This window comes from Triplophysa rosa, linkage group LG12 (assembly GCF_024868665.1).
Source record: "Triplophysa rosa linkage group LG12, Trosa_1v2, whole genome shotgun sequence".
NCBI lineage: Eukaryota > Metazoa > Chordata > Actinopteri > Cypriniformes > Nemacheilidae > Triplophysa > Triplophysa rosa.
The window spans coordinates 19,982,633-19,994,760 of NC_079901.1; the positions used below are offsets into that span (position 1 = coordinate 19,982,633).

Genomic DNA, 12,128 nt, shown 5'->3' on the forward strand with positions numbered 1-12,128 from the left:
AATAAAAAATGAGTAACTAATGCGTTTCTAATGTCTTTTGTCGTGTCGCGTCCGGTGTAGACACGGTGATATTTTAAGCAATAGCCTAGTTTATGTTTAAAAATGCCTTTATAGCAAATATGTTAATATACATTTTTCTAGCTTGAAATGGAGTCAGTGACGATGTCTGTAACAATTTAGCAACATTGGCTAAACTTTAGTTTGAGACGGGACTATTTGTTCGACCGACCAATGTCATGTTATTGAAGCCAGTTTAAGACGTTGCATTTCATTTCCATTTGATAAAATGAATCGTAACTGAATATTATGTACATTGTTAGTACAGATTTGTGAAATCTGCCCACATGCCGGAGAGAAGTGCTGCCATCACAGAACAAAAATAAACATTGTTGAATGCTTATTTATGTTTTGGCAACATAGAAAGCTTCTGACTGGCCCAATATAAGAAAAAGGAAAAAAGAAAGATGCAGACATGTGGTAACTTCCAAGAGAGCTTAAATCAGCCCCCGTATTTATATCAGGCACTTGTCACATCATTAAATGCTATGTTGTTAACCATTTCGGTGGTTATTATTTTCCCTATTCTCACTCCTATCCGATTCTCTAATTTCTCCTCTGGGCCGTTCTCTCCACAGATCAGACTACGATGACTGGAGACCAGCACTGGCCAGCCTTCTTCAACCCATCCCCTTCCCAAAAGAGTAAGAGCATCTTCCGCCGAGGCTGATTTCCTAATTTGATTTAATTCTAGTTTGGATTCACATTCAGTTTGATTCAAGATTCCACTGATTATGGAATCGGATTTATTTGGATTTGAATCCGCATTGATTCATTTGGGAATGATGGAGTTACAATAGCAACAGGCTGTTGATATTGGCTGTTTTGTTTTTTCTGATGTCATTGCTTTCATTGAAATCTGTTGCTTTGCATCATCCTGATTTAGTAGAATATTGACTGTTTGTACCATCTGCATCACTGTACCATTGTGACTGTAGCTTTAGACCTACCTCATCTCTTTCTTGTTCTTCATCATTCCCTTGTGTAATGCACAGAAAGCCTGATATCATGGGCTCGGTGTACGTGGGGTGGTCTCTGGAGGGGTGGTGTGCGGGGGAGATTCTGACGTGGGCGAGCCGCGGCAGGGCACTGCAGTGGGATTGTGGGTATTGGGAGTGTTGTCTCGTGTCCTCTGTGGCTCCTGTAATTGGCCCTGCAGGACGGGCCGCATCCTTACAGGTCTCCTGCAGAGCCCTGCGGTTGCCACAGGCTGGGGGGCTCACCTGCGCTCGTACACCACACGGAGCTTCCAACCTTCATTAGGAAATGTTAATAACAGCCAGACGCATCCCAGAGCTCTTGTGACACACATGCAAAACACTTTTTGAAGTCCTCCCAGACATGCACACAACACTTCTGATTTGAAATTGTAACATCATGCGTGTCGAGGCAAGCACGTCTTCATACAGACTAATAAAGCAACACGCGTAATTATGTAAAAATGACGCCACTTTATTTTGTATGTGCCTGATTCAATGTTTTTCTCTCTGTCTCCTCTCTAGGGCCCTCGCGCATGCCAAATTTACAAAGTAAGTGACAACCGTAAGAGCTACTGTATACAGAACACTTCAAGGCCCGGTTTCACAGACAAGGCTTAAGGCTAGTCCCAGACTAAAATGAATGTGTGACCTGTCATAACTGACTTGCTCAGAAATGTCTTAAAATATTTCTGTGCCATTGTTTTGTTTCGAGATGCACACCAGTAATGTTTTCTTCTAAGGCATTTTTATAAAAGCGACATAAATATCTTAATTCAACTAAAGCATAGCCCTGTCTTAAGCCAAGCTGTGTCTGTGAAACCGGGCCCAAGAGTAGCAATTAAAGGATCGTCCACGGTTCCAAAATATTTCTGGGCATTTTTTGATATGTAATGAATGAGGATTAATTTCTAAATTAAATAAATACATAAATAAATATTATTATAAGAATACAGTACCATTATAAAGTTTGGAAATACGTGACTGAAATGTTTCTAATGATCTTAACAATCGTTTTAATCTCAAGGTGTGTGCTTAAATGTCTGAAATTACTTTTGTTGACAAAAACAAACATCAATTTCTTTCATTAGAAAACAAAAATGTTATTTAAAACTATTTTTGAAATGGATGACTTGGACCAAATAATGAAGAAAAAGTAGCCAATAAGAACCCTGCTTCTTTAAAATACGCTTGAAAAGCTTCCCAAAATGCCAAGAAAACAATTTTGCAAATTTTAGTCAAAGGATGGGTACTTTTAAGATGCTAAAATATAACATAGTTTTATTTTATTTTAGATGCTTTTTAGTCACAAAATAATTCCCTGTAGTAGTGTCCTACGCCATAGTTTTGTTAAGTTTCCAAACTTTTGACTGGTACTGTTGTTCTGACACTATATGTGCTATATTCATGCATAAGTCATGCAAAAACAGCCTACAATTCTTGTAAAGCCAGTATAACGTGGTCTTCTTTTAATCTGTATTATTTATTTCATTAAAATATTATATGTGGTTTTATTATTTATATATTTTTATTGAATATTTTTGTGGTGCTTTTGCATTTAAAGCCTCAGTCGCCATTTGTGATAAATGCATGGACAAAAATGACCAGTACAATTCTTCCAAACAACTTGGTCACATTTTTTTGTTTGTTTGTGAACTGTACCTTTAAATAAGGTATTCTAATATAAAGCATCAGTCAGTATCAGTCTTGCCGTACTGCAGTCAAATGATAAACATAAAAATGAAGTTATGCGAGTTGTATCCTTAGTGTTAGTTTAAGGTTACATGTTGTGTCATTTAACAAACCTCTTTTTGTTTTTGTTTTCACAGAGAGTTAAAATACGTCATTCAGAGGTTCGCCAAGGACCCCAGACAAGAGGTGAGACGAGGAAACTGCAGTTTGCAGAGAGGGTGTTGTTTGATTTACATTTCACATGGAATGCTTGCTTAATATTGTGACTGTAGACTTGGTAAACAATGGTTTGTTGAGCTTTTGTGACTGTGTATACATGTGTGTGTCTCTCACAGGTCCACTCCTGTTTGCTCAGTGTGCGCTCTGGAAAGGACGGGTGGTTCCAGCTGTACAGTCCAGGGGGCGTGGCTTGCGATGATGATGGAGAGTTGTTTGCCAGCATGGTATGACAGCGTTCGTATGAAATAATGTCTTGGGTTCATTTTAGTTTACTGTATTTGATTTTATGGCCCGATGTCTTTCATCTCCACAGGTCCACATCCTTATGGGCTCCTGCTACAAGACGAAGAAGTTTCTCTTGTCGCTGGCTGAAAACAAGCTGGGACCCTGCATGCTCTTGGCCCTGCGAGGGAACCAGACCATGGTGGAGGTGCATATGACTAACAGTGGCTTTGTTTTGAAATGCAGCGAGTTACCACACCTCGATGTAGGATGTCAATATATGGCAATCATAGCATGTGTTGTGTTTTCGCGCAGATCTTGTGTCTTATGCTGGAGTATAACATCATCGAGAACAAGGACACACAGCTACAGATCATCTCCACCCTGGAGAGCACCCAGGTCGGCCTGCGTATGTACGAGCAGCTGTGCGACAGGCAGAGGGAGCTTAAAGAACTGGTGAGCGCACAAACCGATTTCACACATCAACACGGATGTTTTCATTTCTGTGCACAGACCTCCATAATGGCTGGTCATTGCACAGTCATCACTGTGTTGTCATGGGGCAAGAGAAGCCTGTTGGTTTAACGCAGTGCTCCGGTTTTCACACAAAGACAGAACTGACCCATTTACAGACTTCCTGTGTATTGGGCATTAAATGTACCCACGCGTGCCACCTAGTGTGTGAAATAAAAACTGCAGAACAACTAGGAAATTATACAGTTTTTCTTTCTCTCTAGCAAAGAAAAGGAGGACCTACTCGACTCACTCTGCCATCTAAGTCTACAGTAAGTGTGGGTTTCTAAATGCATTCTCTCTTATATACAGCTGCGGAAATAATTAAGAGACCATTTCAAAATTATTTTCAGTTTTTCTGAATTCACAGGTATGTATCTGTGAATTGCTAATAATATTTCTCCAAATTTTCAAATAAAATTTTTGTTTCTATTTGCGTTTATTTGCAGAACATGCAAACTGGAGAAACGGGTCAAAAAAACAGAAAATGCTTTTTTCAGAGCTCAAATACTGCAAATAAAACAACTTCACATTCACTTTTTTTGGCAATACAACTGTAATATTTGTAAATGTATTTAGGAAACGTTCAAATAGTATTTTTTTTATGTGATAACCTCGTCATGCTGTCAGTCTTTCGCAGTGCTGGCTTGATTTTTTTGAAATTCAACAGACACTGGACTGAAATGACCACAATACATCTACAGAAAAGACACACGAAATTCACATGTGCAAAAAACACATGTGATCACATGTGAAATGTGTGTTTTTGGAACATTTTGGTGTGAATTCCCATGTGAAACCCATGGGATAACATGTAAAAACCCATGGGATAACGTGCGACATGTCTCCACATGTTCTTCACATGTTGCACATGTCATCCCATGGGTTTTTACATGTTATCCCGTGTGTTTCACATGGGAATTCACATGGAATTCACACCAAAATGTTACAAAAACACATTTCACATGTGTTTGTTTGCACGTGTTAAACGCATGTTGTATGCATGTGATCACATCATGTGACATTCATGTGTCTTTTCTGTAGAAATGTTGATTAAATGAAAATTTGGAATGGTCTCTTAATTTTTGGCGACTGTATGATTAAAACCTCTTTAACGTGTATTTTTGCCGGTTTCTCTTCAGGATGCAGACTTGGCTCGTCTCCTGAGCTCTGGTTCCTTTGGGAACCTGGAGAACCTTAGCCTGGCGTTCACCAACGTCACCAGTGCCTGCGCTGAACAGCTCATCAAGCTGCCGTCCCTCAAACAGCTCAACCTGTGGTCCACTCAGGTCTCGTCTTATTATTTCTTTAGGTTAGATACATTTATACTCTTTTATTTTTTATTAATTTTGTTTGCATTTTTTCTCTTTCAGTTTGGGGATGCCGGGCTTCGCTTACTGTCCGAGCATCTGGCCTGTCTGCAGGTTCTGAACTTATGTGAGACTCCGGTCACGGACGCTGGCCTGCTCTCTCTCAGCTGTAAGACTTGCATACATTTTATCTCCAGTCACCATATTTACCAGCTACATACAGTGTGAACTGTCAAATAAACTACTGCTAAAATGTATAGTCATTGGGGTTGTTGACTAGCTTCTTGGTCTATAATAAACGAATACGTTTGTTTATTATGTTTGCAAGTATCCAGCGCAAGTGACACACACTTTAGGTTACGTGTAGTATAAAATGTGTTTGTTCTTGCAGCTATGAAAAACCTGTGCAGTCTGAATATGAACAGTACCAAACTCACTGCGGACACGTATGAGGACCTGAAGGTAAGAGAGATGACTGTGTGTATGAATTGAAACTTAAAGGGATAGTTCACACAAAAATGCATATTCTGTCATCATTTACTCGCCCTCAAGCCTGTATACATTTTCTTGTTCAGCTGAATGCAAAAAAAAAAGATAGTTCTGGGGCACCATTGACTACCATAGTAGGAAAAACATCTACAATGGTAGTCAGTAGTGCCCCAGAACTCTTTTTCAAAATATCTTCTTTTGTGTTATACATAACAGAAAAATACAACTTGTGTGTAAGTACATGACAGAATTTTTATTTTGGAGTGAACTATTCCTTTAAATATAAAGCGGATGTGTGTAATGTTTAAAATCTCTTTCAGTCAATTGCACTGTCAATAGTTCAGCATAACAATATTCATTTAACCAACGGTGTGATTTTGAGACAGGGACTCACTGTCTGTTTGGCAAACTGTAGGCAGTAGAGCAGTTTTTCCGGGAACAACATGTTGATCCCGCTAGTGTAAATTACATTAAGCATCCTGGTATCTAAATGTCTGTTTCGCCCTACCCACAGGCCAAACTACCCAACCTAAAGGAAGTAGATGTTCGCTACACCGAGGCATGGTAAACACCTTCAGCATCAGCAAGACTCGAGGAGATGTGTAAACACAGGAAATCGCTGACACATCATCGGATCACAACATAATCACCAACACGGAAAACAATATTTATAGGAACATCATTCGAACACGAGGATCTTCTGATAATATCATAGAACTGACTAGTATCTCATCCAAACACAAGGACGCTCTTCACAGCGCCATCAAAGTGCAAGAATTGTCTCGTGATATCATCAGACAGCACAGGAACCTTTCTAATGACATCATAAAGGGGACTTTGGTTGTCTTGCCTTTATAATCACCCCTCAGAGGAACCGCGTCTTTTGTCCTCGCGTGTGTACGTCAGCTTAAACTATGGATTGAAATCCTAGTCCTTTTTCCCACAAGTTGATTTGTCCCGTTCTCCTTGAACCACCTGGAGCCATGTCCCCTGTGGTACCAGCATCTGATGAAGGCCTGAATATTCAGAGCCACATTCCAGGACAGTTTTGATATCACCTCCTGTGTGGAAAGCCAAGATTTCCACAAAACGGTTTGTTATGGTTTTGTGTGCTTTGTCGGTCATTTCACATCCGGAAATCTCGTCCACTGTAACAATGTCTACTTCTTCACACATTCATCTCTCCGTCGCTCTGAAACGTCCTTTTTTATCAACTTGAATAAGCATATTTCCCCATACACTGCTTTCACGTGTGTGTTTGTAAAGAAAAAACGACGTATCCCCATTTTTAAAGTAGACAATTAAGGTGCTTTGCTCTTCATCATTTCTTTTTCTCATTTTATAGTCACGTTGTACAGTGTAATTTTAAGTTTACACCCGTATGTAAGAGCACGTCGTCCAGGAAGTAGTCTGGGACTACTCTGTATTTATGAGCCCCATTTATTTGGTGTTTTTTCCTTCAATTCTTTTGTCAAGCATACTGAACCAAGATGGTGCCTAAAAACATTTCCTGTATAGACCTAGCAACTCTGAGGAAAGTTGTACATAGATGATGACTTTTAAACTGATTATTAGGCTTTATTATTCTCGGTAAACTTGCTCTAGTGGTCATTAGAAGTCCACCACGAGTGTCCTGCCATAACGGTTGACAAAAGATTCATCACATTTATATAAAAACGAAATTTCGAGCCAAGATTTGTGCTACGTCCAATATGACTCTGTTTTCTTGCTTTCGTGATTGTCTCTTTAAACGTGTAGTTCATCACCACTGTATGTTGACTAGTAGAGAGACGTGTTTTGAAGGAGACAGATCAAATTATTTGTCGAAAGAAATATCTCGTATAAAAAAAGCGGTCGGGACGGTCAGTTTAAGTTACAGTCACAACTTAAATCGGATGGTTTTCTTTAGAAACTCTTTTTCTGATCCGTGTTTACAAAGGAGTGTCTGTTTTTACTCCCACTTAAAAACTATAGATAGATAGATTGTGCTACGAGTTGCGGCACCGTCTGCGTGGCCGGTCTTGAACATAGCGGTTTTTGATAGGCGTGTGCTTTCACTTACACACCGATGTAGACGCCGTCCGGGGGAGTACAGCACCGGGTGCCATAACCGGCATCAACTTGTGTTCTGCCATGTTGCGTAGTTGCATACTGTATAATGTACATATGAGTGTATATAATTTCCCCTCTCTTATCAAATGTTTGTTTCTCCTCACGTTTGGAAGACTATTGTTGCCTTCATTTCTGCGATGAGTGCATACGGTCACCTGTTTTTCTTCACCCTCCTCCCACTGACCAAATGCACTGTCATTGTGTTCGATGAAAATTGCTTTTAATTATATTTTGGACTATGTGTTTCATCCATTTTTGTTGCTTGTCTTTTTGTCCGTTTAATCCCTGCATGTTGCATTTTTGTAATGTTATGACGATTTAAATATCAAGGGTAAAATCACTAGCTTTAAGACGTGCCCCTCGGCTACTTAGCATTTTATCAATGTGTTTCCAAAATTGAGAGATGGACCGAGTTTATCCGTCTGTGTGCACGGAACGATAAACCCGTGGGTTATTTACTTCACAAGGTGCATTTGGGAGTGTACTAACAGCATTGTTTGTGGGTGGAAGGAACTTGGGGGCTGGGTTCCTCCCTTCCATACCTTAAAATGAAAATGCCATCTCTCTTGTTCAGAAATCACAGTGGCTTGTCTAACCAGTGTGAATGGACCTTTTTTACGCAAGTAACTTGGCAAACTGTTTCCTCCACACCACTGTTTTGTTCATTACAACCTGTAGAGCTCTGCGCTGTATGTTTCCAATGTCTCTTTACCAACATATTATAAGGTCTCCATTTTCTTTCTTTTTATTCGTTTGCAATGTTAAATTGAGACTGAGTCTTAATGTGATGTTGGATGGGCTCCCTGTGGGCCCCGTGGCACAGCGGTGTACATACAAAAGTGAACTACATTTCCCATGACTCCTGGAATTTTTGCGGATAGAACTGCTGCCCTTATTTCTTATTTCTGTGTTTATCTGCTTCTATCTACAGCTGGGTTGACGCTGCTGCTCTGTGGCTTTTGTAACACACACCTTCGACAGGAAAATAAGCCTAATATGTGAACCAGTTTCAATCAAAATAAACTGTCTGTGAATATGTTTCAAATAGAAAGCTTTTAAAGCTTTTTTATTGATATGTTAATCTAGACGTTCATTCATTCAGACGTTTGCTGTAAAAGCCTTCTTATTCACGTTCTTCTGACAAGGAAGACAAAATATGACATAACCATGGCGAAACGTTTGTTTTTTTTGTCTCGGACAAAAAGTAAATTACCTTACTATATACCATTACATTTTTTCTGTCATGAGAATCACAAAAATCTAAATATAACTGTTATGTCCTAAGTTCTCGAGAAAAAATACAACAAAATGCTTTACCAGTAAAGTAAATGATCCAGAGGCAGGAGGCAAGAATAGTCGCAAATAAACAATTTCCAACGTTATGGATGTGACATTTTTAGTCAAAACATGAAATCTAAATTCTCAGAATATATTTATTACCAACATCTGTTTCTAATTTACTAAAACCCCTGATGATAGAGTCCAGACATCAGAAAAATATCAGTCTACGCACAAGTTATCTATTTTAAAAGAGGTATTTTAAAATGAATTCGTTATGGATGTTAAGAAAGGGCACACGTTTTTGAGAGACGGCATACTTTGTAGGATTTCTGTTCACTAAGATGTGTTCAAATGTGCAAACCATAACAAATTGAGAAGGGATGCCTCTTCATCTAACATAAAGTAGTTAATATAATAAATATTGACATCTGACGACCTATCAGTATGGTGGAAACCTTTGTTAAAAACTCGTTTTTGGTGAAAACTTTTTTCATCGTAAGGTTGACATTTGCATTGACTTGACCAAAGCACATGCTTCTTTTCACCACATGTGCATTGCCAGGACAATACTGCTGTTGTCAATTCTTGATGACTTTAATCCTTAAAAGAAAATAAATGGATCCATATTACTGTACATTTCCTTTTATTGCTAAATGGAATAGGAAAACCGGTATTAGTCAGTGTGTGTTTGTTTCGTACTTTCCCCTGTTTTACATCAACCTCCATCAGAAGTGAGGCAAGCTCCGGGTTTTCACAAAACCTGTTCTTCTAATAAAAACAGAAATTGAACAGATCTTTCTAAACTTGTCTGATTGGAGGAAGCTGTCATATTTTTCTGACACTTGTTAATATAATATTTTAATGATTTTATATTACATGTCTTTAGAGTAGTGCTGTAACAAAAATGACAAATTCAAGATTGTACTAACATAGCACTTCATTTAAAATAATAGTACTTACCTGAGTAATTGAGGGAACTATAAATCTTGAAAACCAGGAAAACTCCATTCAGATTTTACCATTGCTTGGTGTCAGTTATGATAGATTTGTTTAGTTTGCTTTTCCTTGGTTGGTTTAAGCACATAGCCTGTGCCGCCATTTAGAGTAAAGAGAGCGTTGTTCAGATGAATGTACTGATCTGAGGATCATTGCAAGGTCATTGAAAAAAGTGTTAAGCTTTATTAATCACATTAGAGTCCAGATCAAAGTCAAATTTCCATGATAAAAAGTAGTGCAAGGCAGTATAGTAGATATTCTGTTTAGTATAATCATTGCAGCTCACTGATAACATTACAACAGCTAGGCCTACACAAACAAGATATAACATATCTTTTATATTTATCAACTGTCACTGACGCACAATGGTGTGTGGATTACAAAACGGCAATCAAATAAATAAATAAATGTGAAGTTGAAATGAGAAAGCCACACTCTTTCCTCTGGATGTTTCTATCACTGAGCAAACGCTTCTAATCTGCTGTAGGACCCGCGTGGCACCCGCTGCTGATTTAAAAGAGCAGATTTTTAGCACAAATTATTAATAATTATACGTGTGTAGGTTTTCTATGTGCTAAGTTAAGAGCCACCATTTGGCAACCTAATTTCCATGAAAGACAAGGGTCGTGATTGGAGGAATCAACCCGCTGAGCAGCGGGTTACACATGGGTAAGAGCTGTGCGGTTATACTCCAGAAGCAGAGCGTTTCATTCCCCTCTTTTGGAATCATGTTATCCGGATGAGAGCGGACTTCTCTGTAGCTGTACTTTTCTGAGAGGTCTTCCAAAAAGAATGAAATAATGGTTAAATGTATGCTGAAGATATGTTTCTAGAACGTTTTGAATGTGGCGTAGAATTTAATTATTTTGCTTCATGATGTAAAAAAGAGAGCAGTTTGTTTCTTTTTTACCCTATTCATAGTAAAAAAGTCATTGTAAGGAAATTAAATTACCCACAGGCTTATTTTTGAAAGCCTGGCGGTATACCACCATGTCAGACATCTCAAGAGCTATTCTGGTTTTTAACTCCATTTCTGCTATTCTCTACATAAAGGAAGATATCACCATCCATACAGTCATTTCCAGTCACTTGACAGATGTGTTTGTCATATCCTATGACAGAAAGATAAACCGTGTTCTCCAGACTCTGCTCTCTTTGGATAATGCTCAGTGTCACCTGGTACCATTCGTCCACCTGCTCTGAGATCTCAAACTTTGAAGCTGATCGAGTTCACTTCTCTTTATGCAGTAGTGTCACTACTTTGGCATGTTTGGCTTTGAACGCTGAGGTGAATTCATTCAAATAATAAATTAAATTTAAATAATTTGCATTTTTATATGCCAACGAAACGCTATATTTTGCTTGGTGTGTGTGTGTGTGTAGGCTACTGTACAAAACCTTACCAACATTACACTTATCCATCACTCCTTTACACTGGTCTCCTAATGGATTATCTTTAGCAACCTGGAAGAACCATGAAACATATATCCGCTGACAATTATTTTGAGAAGAGTTGATTAAAAGTAATTGAAAAGAAGAGTATTTCGATATCTAATGCAATAAATGCCCAAATACGTTTTTCCCCCTTTACCTCCTCATATGGCTCACTATACCGTGTTGAGAGATCTTCCTGCTGAAAGGAAAATAAATCAATGGTTATTTTTTTCTTTATTTCATCCACATTCACTCTCCATTGCCCTCTCTCACCATACAGAATTCTCTTACCATGCAAAAGCGCGTCACTAATTCTGGTGTTGGGTAGCGAAGTTTGATGTTGAATTTGAAAGGCTTCTTGCGTAAAGTGCTGACTATCTCCTCGAGGCTAAAAAAATCATAATGTCCCAACACATTCTTGTTGTCATTCGTGTAAATCGGAAAATGCTCGATATGCCTCTCAACTCTGAGTTCCAAACACAAAAATAAACTGAAATGAAGGAAAACAGCTAAACACAAAGAATTTACAAAATAGGAATGCACTGTTAAAGACCTGATGTAGAGGGCAAAGGCTGAAAAAAATCAGTTTCCAAAATTTTCTTTTTTGTATGTGTGTGAGCGTATTAATAAAAGTATGCACACCTTTTACCCTACGTGGGGGTGTGGTAGAGAAGTAGGAACAAGGCACAAAAGCTGGGAAAACAGGTTGTCTTCCAAGAAGAAGGAACGGCAAGCATTTTCCAAGAAATAAAAGATTCTATAGTGGTAAATTCTCCACTTTGTCTTATATTCTACATATTTAAAGCAGTACAAACAGCTTATTTGT

General features: G+C 38.6%; 1 protein-coding gene across 1 annotated transcript in view; it reads left to right on the plus strand.

Annotated features, from left to right (window-relative positions):
- Positions 1 to 9,682, plus strand: part of cmip (c-Maf inducing protein) — a 28,066-nt gene extending 18,384 nt beyond the window's left edge. Inside the window, exons 11-21 of the mRNA XM_057347502.1 lie at positions 636 to 701; positions 1,560 to 1,586; positions 2,864 to 2,912; positions 3,062 to 3,169; positions 3,259 to 3,375; positions 3,483 to 3,623; positions 3,905 to 3,952; positions 4,823 to 4,969; positions 5,054 to 5,159; positions 5,382 to 5,452; positions 5,994 to 9,682. Of these exons, the coding sequence (XP_057203485.1) occupies positions 636 to 701; positions 1,560 to 1,586; positions 2,864 to 2,912; positions 3,062 to 3,169; positions 3,259 to 3,375; positions 3,483 to 3,623; positions 3,905 to 3,952; positions 4,823 to 4,969; positions 5,054 to 5,159; positions 5,382 to 5,452; positions 5,994 to 6,047 (934 nt within the window). The 3' untranslated portion in view covers positions 6,048 to 9,682. The remainder of the gene's footprint in view (positions 1 to 635; positions 702 to 1,559; positions 1,587 to 2,863; positions 2,913 to 3,061; positions 3,170 to 3,258; positions 3,376 to 3,482; positions 3,624 to 3,904; positions 3,953 to 4,822; positions 4,970 to 5,053; positions 5,160 to 5,381; positions 5,453 to 5,993) is intronic.
- Positions 9,683 to 12,128: the final 2,446 nt, after the last annotated feature.